Source organism: Tenebrio molitor, chromosome 3 (assembly GCF_963966145.1).
Source record: "Tenebrio molitor chromosome 3, icTenMoli1.1, whole genome shotgun sequence".
Classification (NCBI taxonomy): Eukaryota; Metazoa; Arthropoda; class Insecta; order Coleoptera; family Tenebrionidae; genus Tenebrio; species Tenebrio molitor.
In genome coordinates this window covers 8,032,625-8,054,984 of record NC_091048.1, presented here as the reverse complement: position 1 = coordinate 8,054,984, position 22,360 = coordinate 8,032,625, and the positions used below count along the sequence as shown (strand labels likewise).

The window sequence follows — 22,360 nt, the reverse complement described above, 5'->3', positions numbered from 1 at the left end:
AAAATATTAAAATATAAATGAAGACATTTCTTGAAAAAACAACTTTATCTCGAAAAAATAAGTTTTATTTTTCCAATTTTTGTTCAAAAGGGAAGTACAACATTGCTAGAATATTGATCAGGTACTTTTGAACAAATATTGGCAACTTTGATATTTTTTCCAAAGTGACAGCAATTTTTTTTTTAAACATTTTTACTTGGTCAACAGCATGTCCCCTACTAAGCCCCGAACTCGGAATACGATAATTTTAAGACACCCTGTATTTGTCAGTAGAGGACTCCTAAAATTGCAGAGTACAAAAGCGTTGAAGAATCTCCCAGTAAGAAATGTTTAAATGCGGCCCATTTCTGAACCTTCTGATTGAGCTGTTCCAATCGTTCCAACCCTCATAAAAGTATTAGTATGTACGTTATAAAAACCTGCATAAGTCGTTTCAAATATCGTTTCCCACTACTATGAGTGTCTAGAATTAAGGGATTAGTCTTGCAGAATCATTGCAGCAGAGGATATTTGATGCAAAAAGTATGAAGAATTTGTTACTGGTTTTAGTTCTGTTTCTGCATATCGCCGATTTTTTTTCCAAGCGCACGAATGCTTTATGGTTGTGGAAATACCTAGGTACTAGTCGCAGAGTGCCGTATTTCCGAATAATAACAAAAGCTCGTGTGAAAAGTGAGAAAAAATTACCGAAAATAATTCACATGTACGTGGGAAATTCGACAAGAAGATCGCACCCCAAGACAAGTAATTACTAGATAAGTTAAATTAAAAACTACTTTACAAAAAACAATAGTAAACGCATTTCATTTATTGTAGAATGGGTGACACTTCCTACGAGTTGAGGCAAAAACTAAAATTTCTTAAATAGGCCACGGAGAAGTTGTCATTATGAAAGTAAAAACAATAAAAGTTCCGGAGAAAGCAACGAAAGCGCAGTTCCTGAACAATTAAAAATTCTAATGTTGACAAATCTTGAAGCGACACAATTAGCTTTTACTGTTGTACAATTGCCGCCATACTGCCGTGTTCTTTACCCAATTGAATTTATGTTGAGTCATCTGAAATATGCTACCAGGAACAAAATAAAACGATAGAGTTCTCTAATGAGATTCAAGCACAACGCCCATTCGGTTGTAGTTATTTATTTATTTATTTATTTTGATTATTGGGCATAATTACGGATCCATGTTTTGTTTATTTTACTATTCAGTTCATTGTGTTTTATTTTTTTTATGGTAGACTGTTCCGTGTTGTGCTCGGAGTGAAAACAGGAAAAAAATTAAATTTTAATTCTCTTTTAACGATAAACAACAGTTTATAGCAGCGGCCTTCGCGTAGGTCGTTTCTGTGAGCTTTCAGCTCTGTTGGAGTGGTCATTGGACCTATCCAGTACTACAAACAAACCTGTATAGATTGTTTAAACTTTTTCATTAGTTATGTTAAAAACCTGAAATTCAGAGTGCGCGACCCCACTAAACGCTTCCTCCCATGGAAATGAATAAATTTGGCCGGCGATGACTTAAAATGCGAGAGTAGCAACAAACACGCCGTGAAAATGTATATTTTTTGAATAATTTAGCATTAATGCTTGAAGTTTTCCCATGATGAGGTCGTCGCAATCTTTAATCCGCGATTTGTGCGCTCATTGTCCCCGCAGGATCGGAACTGAATGCCCCCATCCTGCGCACGAAACGGGCAAGACAAACGGCGTTCGAACAAAAACGCCGAATCCATCATGCATACCTGGAAGCGCTCAAAAGGCCCAAAAAAACTCTAATTGCCATCTCGAATAGAAAACATGAAATCACGCGACGACCACAAAGCGTCGAGGCGGTAATTACTTCAGGTGTTGGATCACAAATCTGGCCTGATAGGAGCCCGGTAGGACGCAAAAGGTCCCGCGGTTTGAGAAATTGTGTTCCTTTTTTGTTGGCACTCGTATTCTAATGTCGCTATCACGACGACGGAATTAAAAAAGTTCCACATAATACGTGGTGGGTACGGTTGCGACTGTAAAACTAATTACAGTTTGGGAATGATGGAAAGTATCTCGTGGTGGGCTCGTGTTATTAATGTGTGTTGCGCCAACTTTAAATTGAGTCAACGAGGGTGGATGCAAACGGGAGGATTAAGAGAGGTGTTTGCAATTTTTATCACTTCATAGGAGGTATCGATTTTGCGAGCATCGGTTCGTTCTTCAACCGGTGGAGGCTTTAGACGTGCCAAGAGGTGGAGAACTCCTCCGCGTAATTTCGCGACAATAGACTAAAATTATTTAGTACTTGGCATATTCTCTACTTTAGCGAATAAAAGTGTCTTAAACTTGGATAGAAAAATTAGCAATATTCTTGACTCGATAAAGCGTCGCAGAAAATCAGAAACGGTTTTGCGAGTATGTACTCGGCTGTCGCCTCGGCCCACAAACCTTCCACACACTCGCAAAAGTGCCGTTTCTGGCCTAGTGATACAGATAACTCTTAAGGAAACAAGCAATTCTACTAACTTGTATTTATTTATCAAATAAAATTATGAAAACAAAAAGTAAAATTCACAGCAACAACGAGAAAGCAAAGAAATCAACAACTTGAGCTTAATCAAAAAATCGTCTTAAATATTGAAGAATAACTTTGTTGGTCATATTTTCTTTCGATAGAAAACGATTTGCAGATAGGAAGAAGTCTTTGCACACAATCTAAGATTTTTTAAAGCTTAGTCCTGACGAGAATTATATTTAATTATCTCTCTTTATTTTTTGTATTTTGCATCAATCAGAAATGCATGCACGCAGAAAAATGTCTACAATTTTTCTTTGTCAATTTTCTGTAGTTTGTGTTACAAATATTTAGAGAATGTTAATTACTCAATCAACGTGTGAAAAATCGACTCGTTTATTATATTTTTTTTGAGAAGGCAATTTAGTATTTATTAATTAATTGGTATTATAAAGTTTTATTATTTGTTACACCTCACAGTATAATTAGGTATGGTTATATCATTTTGTTCCAATTTTTCACATACCTAGTTATTAATCTGACAGCTCTCCAAAACCGTTTTTTTTTCCATTTTCCCAACTCTGATAGTTAGAAAACAATGATCGTGTCGAGTTGAGAGGAGCTCTATTATTTATCCAAAAACTGTAAACAATTTTTTTGCCGGTTTGCAACCCACACATGTAGTCGAAATTTTGACCGGTTTTGTGCTTCACATCCACCCGCTGGCACTTCACAAATTAACATTATTACAAGCTGGTACGTCATGTAACTATGACATGGCCTGAAAACGCACCAACATGTCTTCTTCAATGCGCCCACCAGCCCAGCTAATCCACCTAATGAGCAACAGCGACCAAATCCAATCCATTCCCCGATGCTCAGTTCTGCGATACAGATCAGAACAATGGGCGTAAAATGGGTGAGCGTTGGCAAGATGGAAACGAGGAGAGCGTGCTGGGCCCGTCGGGAGCCTGCGAGGATCAGATGTTGTTGACCTGGAGCCGTTCTACACCTATCCTGACCCTGCAACCGGTGCCCGGTTGCCGTTTCGTCATCGACCGCTTTTTAATAAAAATCCCCATCGATGGAGACTCTTTCTTTCCGTTGCATGTAAAGTGGAAGCGTCCGGGTGGAGGGCCGCATTTCGTATTCTCGAAATCGTTGGCCCGTCGGACGGTAAAAAGAACGGCAGGTGCTTCATTGACCTCGGCGATGTGGCAACGTCGATTTCTTCAAACCGGTCGGTTGTTGGCGCTTGGAGAGTCGCGCGTCAGGCTTGTGTACTCACCGAGCGTTGGAGTTTCCGATGGCTTTGACGGTTGAAGAATAGAGACGAGCGGCCCTCCCAGTTAACGACCGCCGATAGTCGCCCAACATCGGATCTCCATCTGTTGGTGGTCGTTAGAGAAAGCGGGGAAGGAAATGATCACTTCCACTTCCAACAGGATGGATATAATTAAATACGATCACAATCTCTCTACCAAATCTGAATCAAAAGAACTTAATACAAATTCATTTAGTTTCTTAATTAAAACCTTTTCAGCCACAACGTGTTACAAGTGGAGAAGAAATAAATAAATTTGATAATTAATATTTATAAGCTTCTCTACTGTCATTGTTATTCTGTTGCAATTCACAAATGTGGTTCTGTAAGGAACTCGACTTGCAAATAAAATACAAGATCATCGTAAAGAACCGACTTAATAATGCTTTAAGATATTAGAGACGCTGGGGTTGTAGATTTGCCTGTCTAAAACGGAGAAAGAGAATGGGCTTTGGCGTTTGTTGTTAAAAATAAGAAGTCAAACTTCTCTGAAAACAAAATTCTTGAATATGTAGCAGGCAGTTGTTTTATTGTTTGTATTTTTTTGGCCAAAATCGAGAGGTGCGCAGACAAAATGAAACTCGTAACAGTCAGCTTTATCCCCTTGAAGCACAGGCGACAGGCTGAGGAGAATGGTGGAAGGCTTTAAAAACAAATATCACTAGACGAAGGTTTTGGCAAATAAATCCAGATTAGTACCTGTGTTTATTTTATTAATCTACTATAAAACCAAAAGTCTGCAAAAAAGAATTTTTCTTTACAAGAGTTGTGCTGAATTTTTCCCTTTCCGGTAGCAGTTTTGGGAATTCCTTGAACAAATCGTACCCGTCCGTGGAGTTCCTTCTGTACAGAAATTCTCTCTGAAATAGAGACTGCCATGCAATAATCTAAAATTTATGTTTGAGAGAAAAATTCCCTACACATAGCGAACAAGTTCTTCAGTTATGTCTTGTCGTTTCACCACAAAAGCAGTAGGTATTTCTCCTGCCGGTTCGTCTGGTTTTCCAACGACTGCAGCATCTTCCACCGCAGGATGCTGAAGGAGAATATTTTCCAGTCCATTTGGAAACACCTTTGAAATAATTTTCTAATTATTGACGCAATTGATATTTTCAAATAAACTACTTGGTAACATTTATGTTTGATGAGATCTTTCAAACGTCGACCACATAGAAGAGAGACCTTGTTCGTCAAAATAACGAATAACGTTTTTGGTGAAGATGGGTTTTTAAAGAGCAGCCACACTAAACTTCCGATGCCAAAAAATCGCACAACAGAAAAATTTTATTCGCATCATATTTGCTTAATTTTTCGTAAAGAAATCATTCCCATGGATGCAGTTGTACATAACGGGTGTTTTTTTAAATTTGGCGTCGAAGTAGGCGTTGAACTGTCGATTGTGAACGCACTATACAGGTTACGGATCACGGATCAGGGGCCCAATTCTTGAAATCACTGGAAAATATTCGTTTGGGAATATTCTGAATATATAATGAATTCCTAGTGGAATTTAAAATGTTCTCATATCTGTATTCTTGAACTGTTTGGAAAATGATTTCACATGAGAATTTAAAAATGCAATATGTTGACAATTTGGATCAAACGGGTCTAATTTAGAATAAAGTCTTTGTGCTTGGGCAACCATTATTTGGATTGCAATGAATTCTTCAATTTTTTTCTTTTACAAACACAATTATGTATTAACAAAAGTGTCACATTTGACAGTCGAATTTCTCGCGAAAAAATTATTTTCCCATGATAAACACTAGGTGATATAATTCTCCGGATTAATAGTGGAACAATCCGTCTGACATAAGTCCAGAATACACTTTTGCATTTCTCATGAGAAAATTTGACTATTTTTCCAATGAGAATTAATTCCATCGATTCAAGAATTGGGCACCAGCTTTTACACGAGTGGTGCGATCTCAATCGACTCTCCAACTCCTACTTCGACGCTAAATTTAAAAAAACACCCTTTACTGTACTGTTGAAATTTTTTGTGTGATATTTGCAAGGTAAACTGAACAATGTTATTCGCTTTCAGTAGCTTGTCATATCGGGTGTTCATTTAAATTTCTCCTCAAACCTGGCATTGAAGAGTCGACTGTGAACGCACCATTCGTGAGTCTGCAGAGTAAAAACACAAACAACGCAAAAAGTGAGGTTAGACTGAAAGAGCTGATCCGTGATCTGTAATCCGTGGTGCGTTCACAATCGACACGTCAATCATTGGAGGAGGAGCAATTTAAATGAACACCGATATAACCCTTTAGTTATCACGAACAACAATTTGTAACAATTTATACACAGACATTTTTTACTTTCTAAGGGACTTTCTGAGTTCTACAAGAAAGTATGTATTTTTAAATATTTAAAATGCTTAGTATGTAACTACAAAAGCTCTATGTTTTCATATCTCTAATTAAACTAGATATTTTTCCTACTGAATAAAACCCCCAAGAGTTTTTCATTTCATTAGATGCAGGTCATTCCTACGATCTTACAATATTTTTAGATTTTTACCGAGTTTGTTTAACTTTGAATAAACAAGTTTGCTGTATTTTTGAATACGCAAGTTAAAAAAAAATAGAATCAGTAGACCTCAGAAACCAACTGTTAAATGTTTTGTTTATACCAAATATGTACTGAAAGAGTACTAAGGAAGAAGGTACAAATACTATACATATACGTTTTAACTCTTAAATCTACGAAAATCCAGTGGAATATCTTGCAGAGTCATTATTTTCAAGAATTTTACGAACATCTGTCAGTTGAACTTAACAGGTATATTTTAGGTTAATATTTAATCAACAACATTTGATTAGTTGAAAATATGTGGTGTAATAATGTAATATTAAGGTACCAAGTGTGTTACAACGTTGATAACGCGCGAGGTCCTCTGGTTCGAGGGGAGCACGCCGTATCATCATTATAACACCCGTGGTGCCTTCAACGTTTAATGTCCGACTAGTTTCGTGTCATTTTGGATTGATAATATGTAATTTGATTAATTTATACCAATCTGTCAAAAGTTGTTTGCAAATACATAAAACCTGCTCGTAAATAAGCAATAAAGAAGTTTTAACGCCCTAGAGCCTGTTATTTAAAGATGATGCCCTAGGGGATTATTTCTATAGTAACGTATCAGAAAACTGGGTCATTATCGTTCGATCACAATAAAGTCGTACATTAAATACGTTAACATTATTCAGGCATTATTATAAATTTAGAAAATTGTGTTTGTCTATTGTCTTACAAATACGATTTATAAAGGATTAAATTGAAAAATTCTGTTATACGAAATATAAAAAGAATCTAAAAGATGTGTTAATACTTGCAATATATTTAGAAAAATTCAGCGACTTGATAACGGAAATTACAACAAAGCGCCGTCGATATTTTTAGCGGAGTTTTAGAATATCCATTTGTTAACATGTTACTTATTACATAATAATAAATAGTTAATTTTATTTTCCACTTTATATGTATAAGGTTATTATAAATAGACTTGGGAAATCGATATGTTGAATATCTTATACGAGTATCGGAAAACGTTACGTATCATTTAAAAACGTTCATTTCTTGTTATACATTATTGAAAAATTACCCTTCTTGTAATTATATTAGATTATAATAGTATTACGTTATAAATAGATCTTGAGCAATATCGGGTGGGACGTCGTGCAGTGGTTCCGAAACTTGGAAACTCGATGATCCTTCTAGAAAAGAAGTAGGTATTGTGACGGACACCTATTTTTTTCATTGTTCACTTAGTTTTCAGTCAGTAATTAATAAATTAATAAGCAACGTTTTTCCTTGAAAGAAAGATTTAATGTTAAGTACAATTTTTCACCTGGAGCCCGCAGTTTCTGAACCAGTGATACGAAGTATCATAAAGTAGTCCAAGTAGTACGAGCATTCTTGACAGCATTCAAGACCATTTAATCAGTTGAAGTACCATTACAGTATCGAAAAGCGATTTTCCCAACGGTCAATTTGTAGAAAGTAGCATCTTCCTCCGATAAAAAATTAACTTTTATCAATATCCAACGATATTAAGATAGTTTGATGCCGAGACAACCGCTTCAGTGCTTCTTATTCCGTTGGGTCACCAACTCTATCCTCTTACGGTTGCACTTTCGTAACGGTTCATCCGGTATTAGTGTTCATATGGATGAGACAGCCATTGCTGGTCGGGAACCGTAGGATCAAAGATTAGTGAGGCATAGATAATGCAGTGACGTTTAAGTGTTTCGCCATAAATAAAGCATAAAGCACAAATTCGTGTTCAAATGTCAAGGTGTATTACGGCATTGTCTTTTCTGTTGACACATTCAGCTCTGTACACAAACGTTGCTTGTTCTTGCGTTTATTCGACTGTTTTATACATTTACACAAGCATAAAGGATTTTATTTCTCTATCGATCCTGCGCCATTATCGTCCGTTCTATATCCAACTAAGAGCGAACGGAATCAAATTAAATTGATATGTAGAAGGTAATGCTTACTTCGTGACCTGCACTTAATTACGTTCGATTCTCATACCTTTAAAACTATTCGAATTCATTACGACATCTGTTGATGTAATATACATGCGACAAACCGTCACTCTAGACAATACGTAATTACTTCACCTGTACAAGCGCTTTTGTACGATGTCGTACTCCCAGAGCATATAAAGTTATTGGAAATATTAAGTACGTTCAACTGTAATAAATATTTTGTTTGTTTGGACCATATCACGTGCAAAAAATAATGAAAAATTTCAGTCAATGGTAAAAATACAGTGGAATCAGGATAAATAAAATCTACTACCCTTTACATGAGTATTCCAGATACAGGAATCTCCTCTTAAAGAGTTCCATTAGTCCCAAGTTGCTGGCGAGGCAGTATAAATCAGGCTTTTCATGACGTCACGTGACTACCCCACTGGTTCGCCGCGCCGGCTATAGAATCGTAGAGTGCTTGAGAAGAAAAGAGGAAAACGGCTAAAAGAAGTGAAAAGAATCAAATGAAATAAAAGTTTGTGGTAGATTATAAATGAAAGAGATATGATAAAAATTTAAAAAATCATCGGAAAATTTTGGTGTAAATAATTAAAATTGTTGTAGAGTTTGCGATTTATCGGGACAACGTAATTATACAAAATTATTGGTTAATACAGTCGGGGGAAATAATCAACGGCTTTGTTGTGTTCCGGAATAATTTACCGCCACCTGTTATTTTTGGATCGGGAATTGATTGAAAACCGTTCTCTTCCCCCGTTAATTTATTAAAAATTACCAACCTGTCAATTGACTCCGGTTAAACCCAACCCAATCAAACTTTTCTCCCGAAACATTCCTGCAAATCATATTAATCCCCGATCAATCGAATCCTCAACTTATTTGAATGCAGTCAATTTAGTTGCAAAATTAACGTTTCACCACGGGGTTCCTCCCAGACACAGTGATAGTGATGGGTTTTCTAATCTCTCCGTTATTGTACGCTCCACGTACAAATTTGCTTATATAGATTCGAATTTAATTACTGAGCACTATGTGTTCACTCTGATTACTGGGACGGTCAATATTGGATGTCTTTGATTCGAACACGCTGGAGCGATGGATTTTTTCGGCCGAAACGTGTAAACCACGCCATAAACTTCAAGTAATCATTTACATATCAGTCCGTTTTAATAACTGGGCTTTCGCTGCTTTCCACCGAGTTTCATATCATCAAAAGCGAATTAATTATACAAATGGGGTAGGTAGAGCCTCGGGGAGAGCTGAATTATAGTTGTCAGTATTTATGTTGATCTCGGTTCTAAATTAAGTGTCCGATGCAGTCGAAGAATGTCCTAGAACTATGTAACTGGTAATGGAAACATTAGCGCAGGCTATGATGGAAGCCAAAAGAGGAAAGTACAGGTTTAATTCGAAACAATGGCTCAAGAACCGGTCGACTTCGCCATTTTTCCAAATTCTCTAACTGGGTATCAAATTTCTTCAGCAAACTGTACCCGCATGAGCGCTTCCGAACGCTTAATACCGCCTCCACGTACGGCAAGCAGGAATAAGTTTGGAATTTCAAGACGTAGACACGCACAAGGGATGAAAAGAATACATAATTGTTACCAACATGCCGAAGAATACTAATGCCCCACCAGATTATAAATTTATTCAGCGACTTGTCACGTTTGATGGGGGTTCTTGGAATTCAACAGGTTGCCATCCTTGTTGCGCCTCGGAGGATTTTTTCGCCCCGTCTAAACTTATTAGCTGTGCTTGCAATTGGCCCGATTACGCCATTTTTATGATTTCGGCCGCCTAATGGGGGCTAATGCCGGCTATACATTCGGTTCAAACAACCCTTACCTGAATTATTTAGCATCCTGTAAATCCCGAACCACGCAAATGGAGAATTAAAAACGAATCACGGCTGACCCACTTACGAAGACACTCGACCGATTCCATTGGCCTTTCGATGCGCTAATCTCCCTAATAAACATTAAGGGCGGCTGTCATAACTCATTTTTTCCGGGATCGCAATAAATTATCGGTAATGGCGCTCTTTACGGATGATTAATGTCGGTGTGTACGAGATAACGGGAGCGGTCGTACTCACTGTCTTCGGAAAAGTGAAAATCCCGCGTCGTGGGGGTGGAAAACTAACACCCGATTCGCGGTATTACGTGGCGTGCCTTCACTATAAACTGATTGGAGGAAAAATACACCGAACAGCTCGAATGGGCAAGTCAGCTGCGAATTTATCTCCGGCATGTCCACTGAATGTCATTTTAGTGGCGTGATTAACGTGATCTAGGGGGTGAAATTAAATGTAACGACTCTTGTTGTGTCGGATCGCCCCAGGAGTTAGGGGTGAATCAATATCGCGCCATCGATATCTCCTGCACGGCCGAAATAGGCAAAAAATTCGACAAATGGTCAGTCAATATACCGAGTGATTGAGATCGGCTGGGCCGGCTTTGTATCTTTGGAAACGTAATTGTGGGGTCATTAAATACCAATTTGCCCACGTCATTACCAGATCTCCAACGCAGCTAGTTTCTCCGAAAACGAAAACAACTTTTTGCTGCGTGTGCATCCGACATATTTTTTAAATTCTTTAATCACGTCTAAAATTGGGTTTTCCTTTTTAGTCGAGTTGGTTAAATTGTTTTAAAAAATGTCAGTAGTCAGGCTCGTAATGGCAGCAACCTATTAGTACATCGGTTTTTGTTTAAATAAGTTGGACCAAAACCAAATGAAAATTCTTCAGTTTGAAAAAAGATTATGATTATGACAAAATTTCAACGAAAATAACAAAAATATAAAAGAAAAGGAGATACATATTTTAAAAATGAAAAACTAAATCACATTATATCTTAATTCAGTATTCATAAAAAAAAGAAAAGAAATTACATACTACTAATAAAAAGGTAAAAAGCAATTAAATATAAGATAAGACTAAGAGAATTGTTTCAATTTCTTTTAAAATTGTTAATTATAAGTAATTTAAACCTAATAAACAATCATGAAACTTATTTATCAGTTTCTATTCATAGTCGTAGAAAAAGTATAGTATTCTACTCGCGGATAATGGCTATTACTCACTTGGATGAATTATCTTCATGAGTAACAGTCATCATTACCCGCTCGTTGAATAATATACTATTACTTCAGTATTTTTTAGATTTTATAGATGGTTGTCAGAGCCGAACCTTGAACTTTAACAACGGTTTTGGATACTTAAATAAACTATATATTAAACACTTGTGACAATGTATGTTAGCGTAAATTAAGTTTAAGCTGTCTTAAATAAAATCTTAGTTTGGTGGAAATAATAATATTTAAATTTTAAATGAAAGAACCACGGATAAGGCACATATCAGAGAGATAGTGAGGAAAGCAAATAAGTTAATGGAATGTGTCTGGGGAATGAGTGGGGAGGTGATTTCAGGACGAGAATGATCATGTTTGACAGCATGATAGAGAGTATGGAAGGAACAAGAAGAGGTAGAGAAAGTGCAAGAAAAATATTTGAGAGGGGTGCTAGGAGTGGACAGAGAAACGCCAGCTTATATAGTGAGGGAAGAGTGTAAGAGGAATAATAGGCTAATAGGGAAAGAGAGCGACAAAGTTTGAAGAAAAAATGAACGGAAGGGAAGAGTGCAGAGTACCAATCGAATGCTGGAGAGAAAAGAAAAAACACGGAGAAGAAGGAGAGAGAGACATATTATCAGAGAAACGGGTATATCAATGAAGTGAAGTGGAGAAAGCAAAAGAAAGATGGATGCAGCAAAGCTGAGCGAAAGGGAAAAAGGCACAGACAAGCAAGAAAGAAGGGGAAAATACAGATACAACAGAAAGTATGAGGGTGTATGACAGAGGAAATTTCGGAGTACCTGGGGGAGAGAGATAGAAGAAGAGGAAAGAAGGTGCACAATGTGCTATGAGGAGAGAGATAACTGAGCACATGTGGAATGAAAGGGAGAGAGAGAGAGAAAGGAAAAATGGGAGAAATACAGAATGAAGACGGAAGGGAGATGAGATGGATGAAAGAGATATGAAAGAGGAGAGAAAGGATAGAAAAAGATAGGGAGATAAGAAAAAAATGTTAATTTTTGGAATCGTTATTTTTATGTTTGTAATCAGGAATCCGAAAGCTCAGAGGGCAAATAAATAATTTATTCTTATATACAGGGGGTATCTAAAGTACATGGGTTAATTTTAACCAGTGGAAGAACTCGCCAATTTATGAGACTCTTCTCTGTAACATTTTTACGAAAAAGCATTACAAATTGATTTAAAATTTAGAATAAATTAGCCATCAAAGTGTGTACCTGTAGGTAAGGGAAGGGCGAAAATTTTCTGTTGTGATAGAATTCTCATGGTTACAAAAAAAAATACAGACTAGTTAATCACACAAAACGACTCGTTTGGGAAAAAATGGGGGGCAAAAAATTTTTGAAAACTTTTGCGAATTTTGCAAAATGTTATAGAGAAAAGTTTCATGAATTGGCGAGTTTGTCCACTGGTTAAAATTAACACACGTATTTCAGATACACCCTGTATATGTAATAATAATATTTAAATTGTGTGGTGGAACCCGCAGAGGTGTGTGTTGTTTATGCATTAGATATTTTTCAATAAGAAAATAGGAAATAAATGGAAGGTGGAAAAATTTGTTCAGTCCCGCCCCGTACGCCACGGGGACGTTGCGAATTACTCGTAGATAGCAACCGGTGAAGATTATATTTCCCGCGGAATATTGTTGCGGCAAGTGCGCCAGGAGGGCATAAAATATGTTTCCGGGCGATAGTGCGGCTTCGTATGGGACGTCGACTCTGCACAAGATAAATATCTAAACAGATGTTGATAAAAATTTCGTCTTAGCATGTGGAAACGTGTCACGAACGCACGACCCGCTGCGGCTCCAGATCGGAAAAAAATAAGAGAACGCGCCCCCGTATTTACAGTCTCCGCCGCTGTTTTCCTGCGAAATGCAAATTTCTGCTGTCATATATAAATTTAATTTTTTTGTTCGGAAAAATGGTACGCCGCGGTCGCATCGGGGACTTGAAATTTTCAAGAGAACGCGGCGACATATTTTAAAACTCGTTTCGTTCCACTGCTCTAATAAATACGGCGGGATCATCTTGAATATTAAACAGGCTCCTCTCCACTATTCCGATGCTCGTAGTTGGAAGTTTCCCCAAATAATTTATTATTAAGTTGAGGAGTTTTTTTTATTAGGACGAGGCGAGGTTGTTATCGAGTTGTGAAGTTTAGAGAGGCGCACTTGGCGAAAATTAAGTGCCATCGAACCCGGAGAAAATCCGTGATTCACTCCGGGCTAGTTTTTCACTTCCTCTGGTCGCTTTTTTCGGTGGGCTCATGATTGCAAACGGCTCATTCATATTTATAGACGAAGAAAATCCATTGCATTCGGCTCCGGTGGAGCGTGAAATTCGTGTTGCCATTGCTCGATATAAGATTGATTTGTTTTTCAATCGTCACGTGTTTCTGATTAAGGTCCTTCTCGGTCGCTCGACCGCAAAATCAACGCGTGCTTTCAGCTTTTTCAGACGCTCCTGAAAAATGCCCGTCGACATTCAAAATTAAATTCATTTGTTTGTGGGAACGTATCGGATGGATTTTTCACTTTGTTAACGGGCCTTCCTGATTAATGCGGCCTAGGGAAATAATAAAAAAACCGCCGCGGCGGCCAATCTTTCGCCGCCGAACGCATCCTTCCCGCTTTTTGTCCTTTCCCTTTTTGCGGCGCGATCGCTTCCTGCCCGATTTCATCAATCCTGTTTCAATTTTTCAGACATAATCCTCACCGACGAAATTAAGGACACCAGAGAAGGACAAGACGTCACGCTGGAATGCCGATTTTCACCCCACAACTCCAGAGAGACCCTGACATATTATTGGACGAAAAACAACAAGCAGACGCACGATAATGTGGCCATAGGAAACGTTCCTCTGGATAACAACTACAAGTAAGATTTATTGTTATTTTCGTACGCTCACCCAAGGCCACTTACGTCTTGTATCTCGCACCGTTAAATAATGCGGGTCTTATCTCTCCACAAAAATTCTTATCTACTCATCCTTCGGGAAGCCGAATCTAATAACGGTGCCGCCTAAATCTTCATTATTATTTCTCCGCATTTTGAATTTTCCACAGCTCTTAACAAATCCGGAACAATAGTTTTTTTCAAGTGGAGCGCAATTACATCGAGCTTTGAATAAAATTTTTGCTTAAAGCTCGTGTAAGCTTGCGAATCCTACCAGCCAGCGGTCGGAAAGCTCCAAACAAGCTGAAAAACTAGTGAAAGCATTTTTCGAGTCAACCTCTCCATAAACGTGACTCAAATTGATTAAACCTGAAACGGTAACAATAATAATAAGTATTTCAGACTTCACAGAAAACACTCGTATTAAATAATACTGCAATTATTTCCAGATTGCTACGTTTCTAATCCTGCACTTTCTAGATAAATGCATTTGGTGCAATTTACGAGGCACAGTTTATCGAATGTTCAGCTTCTTAATTACCATAACAATATTATATCGTTGCACGACAAGCACGAATTCCCGATTGTTAAATTTGAATTTCTAATTAGATGATTTGATTGTGACGATTATTTGCAAAACAATCGGGTGACACATTTTTAGATATTCCTTTTTTGTGAAAGCGATCGATCCAGGATTAGGGAGCCTTTGCAAATTATTGTGTAACCGGAGTTTGCTCAAATTTAATCAATTCCGGTTCATTCCTGGTCGGAAGATGTTGTTATCCATAACAGGAGACGTGACCGTTGTTACTTAATAATCAATTTACATTATAATCTGGTAGAATTATTTAAGCACCAACATAGTCAAAATTAAAGTGCGTTCAAGACGAATTTGAACACTGAAAAGGTGAGAAATGAGGTGTCACTTACTTGACAAATACAAAAGTTTCCCCTGAAGCAACGAGATTCGTACAGCTGTAATTAGATAAATGACGATCTGAGTTGCAAGGGGTTGGAATTATGATACCCGAATTTTTGGAAGTGGAAGAATGGCAGCAATTAAAAAATGTATGTCATTCTTAAAGTCCTTCAGATTTTTTGAACAATAGTTATTTACAGTTAGAGTGAGGAAGCCAAAACTTTCGTTCACGTGAATTACCTGCAATTCAAGTGAACGAAAGCGGCTTTACTCTCGAGTGCTGTATTTGGTTTTGTTCGACACTTCATTAGAAATTGAGTCTGTAACTTTGTATTCAAAATTTTAAATAAATCACATTTTTGGACGGATCTGTTGCTATGGAAAAAAATAAAATACAAAATAAACACAGTTCTGTAACGTTAATAAAGTGGTTGTGGAAATTGTGGAAATGGATGATGAAGAGTTATATATGTATACGTTCCTGATGATGTCCTGGAAGAGCCAAGTGCCACGAGGTACCAGAAAATCAAAATTACGTTATCAGGAAGAACTGGAAAAATTTACGAGTGAATGAAAACTAGTGAGCGAAAGACAGTGAGCGAAAGTAAAGTCAACGAAAGAGAAACCTTCACTCAGTGGTAACTATGGATACAGACTCACTTTCTAGGGAGGTATTTAACAAATGTATTTTTTCCAATATGTTAATGTTGAGGAAGAATCATCTTACACCTCACATATAGGAATAAAGAAGATTACATTTCAAGAATTAGACTGCATCTAATTGTCAAAAGTGGAGGAATGTTGAAATTAAAAGAAAATGAACAAAGAAGAAAATTCTTCAAATCTTGAAGAAATAAGAAGAAAAGATTCTGTAGGTACAGTCAGTATACTCGTATATGATGTTACTAATGAAAAAAATACTTCAACAGAATGTTTGGAGAATTATAAAAATTATTATCAAATTTTGGCCAGAAGAATAGAAGAAAGTGAAAAGCAATAATTTTGATTATTTTAGAAAGTGAAAGAAATGAGACAACTGTCCACGAAGAATGAACCAACAAAACCCAAGTTCAAGGTTCAAAGATTAAAAACATCAAAAAACTTTGGGAAGATAAAAATTGAATGTGCAGAAGAAGCAGGAATTTATTTGAATTTATTGGAAGAACTTTGCAGTTCCAATTTTGGTCGCGAGAAACGTTGTGTCATAATTTATCCAGCTTTGTAGTGTTTGTACGATTTAATTGGTGCAGCATAAATAATAAAACCATAACAAAGAGTGAGAATTACAAGGTCTGGAACTGTGGTGTCAGGATTAAGAACGAGCAGCAGGGTTCTTTTGTAAACGACATAACCTTAACGTTGATTATTATCGTCTAATTTATTGTTACAATTTCCTAAATTGTATTATTTAAAATATGTTCCAGCTGCTGATTATAATGTCACATTTGAATATTTATGAGCAGATTGTAGTAAAAACATCAGTGCTAATGACATTAAAATTAAATGGATTTGATCGACTTTTTAGTCGCCGGTTTGATTAAAACTTAGTCTGCCCTCAAGCCAAATCCACTTTAATTGTCTAAGTAATGATCTTAAAACTTTAGATTAAATTTTGTATTTTATTTTAGAGAGAAGATTTTGCGAGATTGCTGCAAAGCCAAGTTAGCAGGAAATTTTTGCTCGGAAATTGAAAGGTTGTGATTTACCGGTCAGTAAACCCAACCGTGGCGGATCGAACGCCTCTCACTTCGTTTTGTTCTGGTCGCGAAAAAAAAATCCGTCATTGACGCCCTTTGCAGATTTTCGCGTTAACAATTTTCCCCATCTTGTAGGTAATTATTAAAGTCCTGGATGGGCCTGAATATTTACCAATGACATTTTAACCCAGCCTGACCTACCGGCGGAGCTGCGACATTTGACATTACGTTAAAACTTTTTCGAGAAGCTTAAATTGTTTACAGCGCCGAAAGGGCACAGGACCTCGTCCCAGTAACGAAAACAGATGGGCCGTTCGTAATAATTGATCAGTTGCAAATAATTAGAAAGTGTTTTTTCGATTTGAAAAAATTATGAATTCCGTCCTAATCCGTTCCAACATTAATCTGGATTAGCATTAGCAGGTGGTGTTTATCGAAAGTTTGCCTAGAATTGCAGCATCATATTTCGAGGCAGAAAACATGCAAGGATTAGTCGTGCAGGGGGTAGGCTCGCCCTGCACATTCACACGTAACGCCGGGACATTTTCCATGGGAATTATTAAGCCCGTAATTGCCTCCAGTGTTTTAACTTTAAATATGACAAATTAGCTTTGGGATTAAATTAACACGACGCTCTTAATACTTGAATGTCAACACTATATTTAAATTTTCGCGACGCGTTATTTTCGCCGTTTCGGAAAAATACCGCCGACGCAGTGGGAGGCGCGGCGCTCCTGCTGCAGCAGGAAGAATTGTACGGCGCGCTATTTTTCCGGGTGGAGATAACGGCTCGAATAATCCAGATCTAACAATGGTTTTTGAGAGCCGTCAAGCACTCCAGCCATGTCAACGGAACATTCGTTCTCAGTCAAACCGAGACGAGTAGTCTCAGCTTAAATCGACATGTTTGACACAATGCACCTTTTATAGTGATTTTTATTAAAAATAACGCAAACTGGGGGTATGCGCTTTGTACTCCAACACATCTCACGTCGACTATTGTGCTTGATGAATGGTGGGAAACGTGAGGTTCATACAATGCAACCGACACCGGAAGCCTTCATGAAAGAAAGAAACATCAACGTCGGTCCGGACTTCTTAAATTAAATAAGCAAGAAAAACGTGGTGTCGGTGTGATTATTCCCTCATGGTGTTGCGGCGCTGTTGCCCAACAACGCAAAACTTACAAGTTGATACTGTTTTCCATGTTTGAAGTGAAAACTTCTTTAGGCGTACCACATACATTTATTCCCGGGCGACACGCTAAAATCGTTCGCAACACGCTAAAATCTTTCACAGCGAGCTAAAATCTCGGGAGAAACAATCAAGTGTGCGTCACTTGTTTCTTTGGTGGAAACTGTGAGATTTTGCTAAAATCGTCAAAATGTGCGTATTCTTTCCGTCGACTGGCGATATTGGCCCGATAAGTTTCATTATCGCGAACGTTTTCAATCGTCCGGGATAAAAATGTTCACTTTCGATGATAAATCAGCGAGACGCGGAGAGGCTTTCTGAATGGGAATTTATAAAATTTCACGGTGTTGCGAGCTTTTACACTAGGCAAGAGCTTAACGGCGTGTAAAAGCGCGAAATTAATGCGATGCGGATTCGTTTCTGGCGGCTTTTCACCGAAATCGACACGTATTTCTTGCATCACCTGGCTATTTTTCGAAACGTGCAGTATTCCGGGCATAAACACGCTCTATTGTCCATCGATTTGGGCCACAGCGGATGGAGCTATTCGCACGAAACCTGAAATATATGGACTATTTGCCTAATCGAGGTCGGAGATAGGTCACTCCGAGTCAACGGGAGGTTAAGTAGGACGGAAAACTTTTTTTACCCGAGTCGATAAAACCGGAGTCGAGAAGTTCGCCGCAAATTTAAAGTCAGGCCGCAAATTGGCCACGTCAAAGCAAAATTGCGTATAATACGTACCCTGTACTTTTTTCGGGGCCTTCCTTACCAAAGTTAATAATTCATGACGAATTTTTTCGCGTTGGGGATTGTCGCAGACGAGTTCGACTGGAATTGTCGACAATAATCGATCACGACGGAATTATTCTTTTGCTTTCTTTATTAATAACAGGCAGTGTAAGCAGATTTCTCAAGGAGTAACTACCAGAATTCTAATTTTTAGCTTAAAATTCGCTCTTAAGGCTCAAGAAAAATAATCACTTCTTAAACAAATTTGCTGCCTTGCTTATAATAATGCATCTAGATTCGACCAACATTTTTTTGTTATCTAATTTATTAATTAATATCACCACGAATATCGAGACAATCGCTTGAGATTTTTAGTAAGAAATTATTTAACAACTGGTTTCTTTGTTGGACTGTCAATCATCTATTTCAACATACTTATACAGAGTATTTCACGAGTGATAAAGAGCCCGGCGGAATTGAAAATGCAACCCACAATACATTTCAACTATGTAATAAAATGTAATAATAAAATAAAAATTATGTAATAAAAATGCTTCTGATGCCGTTGTGCAGACAATAAACATTTTCCCAAAAACTCTTCGGTTTGTCACATTTCATTTAACCAAGCGAATGACGTTTATGTCAAAATTTACGAAACTGCACAGCTGACTATGTTTTATGTTTTTTACATCAAAAAATAAAAATCCACGTTAACTTTGGAAATGTATTGTGGGTTGCATTTTCAATTCCGTCGGGCTCATTATCACTCGTGAAATACCCTGTATTAAATTTAAGAAATCACACAATAATTATCTGAAATATTTCAAATTTTTAAGGTAATTTCAATCTTTGCAGAGTTAATTTATTTTCATGTTTGGAGTTGTAAAATCTATTGAGAACACATCTTGTAACAAATGAATAAAATGAAAAATAGAAAATTCGAAAGTCTTGAATTCTAATGAAGCCTTCTTAAAATGTAAAACATTTCAGGAATAGAAATAATTTGAAACTGAATGCTCTTTGCAATTGTTTGAAACAAAATCTACTAAAAGCACATCTTGCGCCTAATCTCAAGAAAAATAAAACACTTTGTTTGTTTTATTTTGAATACGAAATTCTTCTTGAAAAAATATAATCAACAATGAAAAAATGAAGACAAAAAACAAAAAAAATCTGAGAGAGACGAGCCTCGTATGGTGTCGGATTCTCTCATGGGCTATGACTCCATGAGTCATATCTACGAAAATCAGTCTTCAAATAGGCGCTACAAACCGAAAATAGTCGACGTTTTCAGTTTTCATTACAGATTTTTCACTGGTTTATCGCTCCGCCTTCGCGCAGATATTTCCAAGGCCACAGTCCGTGAGAGAATCCAAAACCTCTACCTTACCTTGTTTTGAGGTTTTTTGAACGCGGAATTCTTATCTGGGAAAAAGTATTATGTACTTATATACAGGGTGTTTCTGAAATAAGTGCATTAATTTTAACTGGTAATAGAACTCATCAAAAGGAACAACTTTTCTCTCTGCCATTTTGGCGAAAAACGATGTTTAATTCCAAAAAAAAATTGGAGAAATTTTTCATACGATTTTGGATACGAAAATTAGGAGAGTTCCTGTTTTTTGAAAAGATAACCTGGAATGAAGAATTAAAAAAAAAAAAAGAAAAAAATAAGATCCAACGAAGAATGTTTTAATGATGATTCTCAAGATAAAATGTAAAAATATAAACAGTTTGTATCGTAAATTAAAATGAAGTCAGATAATCGAGAGTAATTACAAAAAAATGTGCGTTCGTATAATTAGTCTTTTAAATTTTTCATTTTGTGTGTTTTCGTGACCAATTTGTTTTATTCATATCATGCTCCGTGAATAAAATTTCTGGAATTTTAATAAATGTCTCGTAAAGGAAACAAGAACAAGTTTAATGTTTTTCGAAAATTTTTGAATTGTTGAAAACGTGCGATTTTATTTGTGAAGCGTACACACACATTCTGTTTTGTTAAATACTTTTGGGAGCTTTTCCGCCGTAATGACGCCAATCAAATGGTAAAATATTGCATGCCTGGAAACATTTGCCACACATTTTTTAAATTAGATAATGTTGCATCCACATTATTTTTAATAGCAACGAAATCAATGTTGTACCATTGTATTGACTAAATCTGTTTAAATGTATAATAACGTTTTTCGTCGAAATGAGATAAATTTCATATTTGCTGTAAATAACTATGTATGTTATTGATGTAAAATTGTGCGTCCATAAAAGATACATTAACCGCTACACATTTGTCCGGAGCCAAGACAAAGTGCTTACCTATGTTGCTTAATTTACTACCCTTTTAACGTAACCCTAGTCGAGTTTTTATATTGTATTATCTTCTGGTCAAATGGGACAAATGGACTGACATTAATTAAATTAAGTAGATCCAACTTACTACGACCTAGGACGCATTTACTCCCACCCGAGCTCAATTTATTATTTTATTTTTACCGAGCCGGAAGCTCAAAGTAATCCGGAATCAAACAAGAAAATGGAATTCAAAAGAATCAGATTCCAAAGCCCATTTTAAATGTAGTAGAAAATCTAGATAGAGGGATTCGCGTATTATCGTATTATCACCAAAAGGTGAAGCTTGATTAAATATTGCAAGTCCGGCGAGCAAATATCGTTAATTAATTTGCGTGTCCTCAATTCCTCACTAGTATGACTTCTTCGGATTATTTGTAAAATCATCAAATCCGCTGCCGTTTGCAGTGTTCCGAGTTCAAAATCCTTTTATCGATATTTCACGGTTTCTCTAAATAAAGATTTAAAGTGTTGCTTGAATCCGTCCAGCCAAAAGAACAAAACGTGTACGATACACTGCGCCAAATAAATTAGGAAAGAAGATGCAGTACGAGTCATTTAAATTGTTGATGGTTCTAAAAGATTGATTAAAATGTCAGCTCGGAGGAATTGTTTATGTTAAGAAACACCAACAATGAATCGAGAGTCTTTTATTTGTGTGGAGTGAGACCGAGTGTTATCTTGCCGGAGTAGCTGCAGAAGGGTGGCAACATGCAAGAACCCATCAGTATAACGTCGAAGTGTCAAACTTCAATGATGGACTGCTAGGCTAAATGGCTTTCATAATACCAAGTCTATAGACTCCTGTGTTGTTAGCATCGTCGTGGTGCAAGAAATAACACTTTCGGTTTTGAAATCAACAAAATCAGCGAGCGTTGTAAAAAGAGTTGCAAAATGTGGATGAAGCTGTAAATTATAATTTTGATTGTTTCACAGGGTGCAAACGCTCGTACGGGTATACTGGGCGTTCCGATTTATGCGTCTCTGGTTGTAAAGCAGGCGTCCGGGAGCAAACCCCCGAACTCCACCCGGCAAGCATCCCTTTTTATAATTCCGGTTAATATTTATGAAATCGTTGCAACGATAAGGCGCGGTCCGTTAGAATTACGATAAATTAATTCAATGGCGTTAAAAACGCGCTTT

General features: G+C 37.0%; 1 protein-coding gene and 1 long non-coding RNA gene across 3 annotated transcripts in view; one reads left to right on the top strand and one right to left on the bottom strand.

Moving 5' to 3' along the window:
* Window positions 1–22,360, top strand: part of ed (echinoid) — a 95,462-nt gene that overhangs the window by 40,031 nt on the left and 33,071 nt on the right. The window contains exon 2 of the mRNA XM_069040844.1: window positions 14,134–14,308. Coding sequence (XP_068896945.1) covers window positions 14,134–14,308 — 175 coding nt within the window. The remainder of the gene's footprint in view (window positions 1–14,133; window positions 14,309–22,360) is intronic.
* Window positions 1–22,360, bottom strand: part of LOC138125510 (uncharacterized) — an 88,255-nt gene that overhangs the window by 44,958 nt on the left and 20,937 nt on the right. Inside the window, exons 6-8 of one of the 2 annotated variants that reach the window (XR_011157476.1) lie at window positions 4,516–4,888; window positions 4,028–4,459; window positions 2,500–3,978 (exon numbers count right to left, since the gene is read on the bottom strand). The exons of the other annotated variant lie outside the window; for it this stretch is intronic. This is a non-coding gene — a long non-coding RNA (uncharacterized lncRNA). Of the gene's footprint in view, window positions 1–2,499; window positions 3,979–4,027; window positions 4,460–4,515; window positions 4,889–22,360 lie in introns of those variants that run through there. 2 annotated transcript variants of the gene reach the window in all.